The sequence below is a fragment of the Myotis davidii genome, unplaced genomic scaffold (assembly GCF_000327345.1).
Source record: "Myotis davidii unplaced genomic scaffold, ASM32734v1 scaffold733, whole genome shotgun sequence".
Taxonomy (NCBI): domain Eukaryota; kingdom Metazoa; phylum Chordata; class Mammalia; order Chiroptera; family Vespertilionidae; genus Myotis; species Myotis davidii.
In genome coordinates this window covers 392,509-393,284 of record NW_006284956.1, presented here as the reverse complement: position 1 = coordinate 393,284, position 776 = coordinate 392,509, and the positions used below count along the sequence as shown (strand labels likewise).

The 776-nt window shown below is 40.5% G+C and overlaps 1 protein-coding gene across 1 annotated transcript in view; it reads right to left on the bottom strand.

Moving 5' to 3' along the window:
- VSX1 (visual system homeobox 1) overlaps positions 1–306 on the bottom strand; it is an 11,337-nt gene extending 11,031 nt beyond the window's left edge. The window contains exon 1 of the mRNA XM_006755247.2: positions 255–306. Within this exon, the coding sequence (XP_006755310.1) occupies positions 255–306 (52 nt within the window). The remainder of the gene's footprint in view (positions 1–254) is intronic.
- Positions 307–776: the final 470 nt, after the last annotated feature.

Below are 776 nucleotides of genomic sequence, written 5' to 3'. Positions count from 1 at the left end.
CATCTTGGTTAGTACCATCTGGCAGTAAGATCTGTTATGGAAATTTTGTGTAAGAAACAAAACTATAAAACTGAAGTAAAATTGGAAAATGTACACTTTAGAAATGTTTCTGGCAGCTCTGACAAAAATTCACTTATTTCATCTATTTCCATTTTGTATGTTATCTTAAAGTGCTTAAAAATTAAATGCATGACATATGGGCAAAGAAACAGAATACACACACAGACATCCACAGGAATTGACTTTATACTTACGTTTGTGACAGATTAAGCACAGCTTCTCCACATCTGAGAAAGAGGAATTCATTCTACTCAAAGCCAGTTTTCTCAAATTCAGGGAATTGATTTATAGATTGTGGGGTTTTTTGAAGATATTTATCTTGAACATGCATACAATATATGTTCTGAGAGTAAGAAAGCACTACACTCTGGGCTCATTTCACAGGCATTGGTAGCTGCTAAGTGCTTGATTTGCAGTGTGTTCACAACACTTCCCCATGAGTGAACAGGCAGAGAAACGGCTCATTAGTGACAGCAGGATTCTTGCATCCAAGGTAAGATATATTTTTGTTCCCATTTATAGTTGGTGGATTCCCACTACCCAACAACCTTTCCCTATAAGCTTAGATAAACTATATATATATGCTTTCGCCAGCGCTCCCACCGCACCGCCGGCACCAAGCAGGCCTCCTCCGAAAATCGCCAGCGGGGAGGTGGAAAAAGTTCATTGAGTCCCTGCCCACTCTGCCTCCAGGCAAACCCACCCCCTAGTGCTCC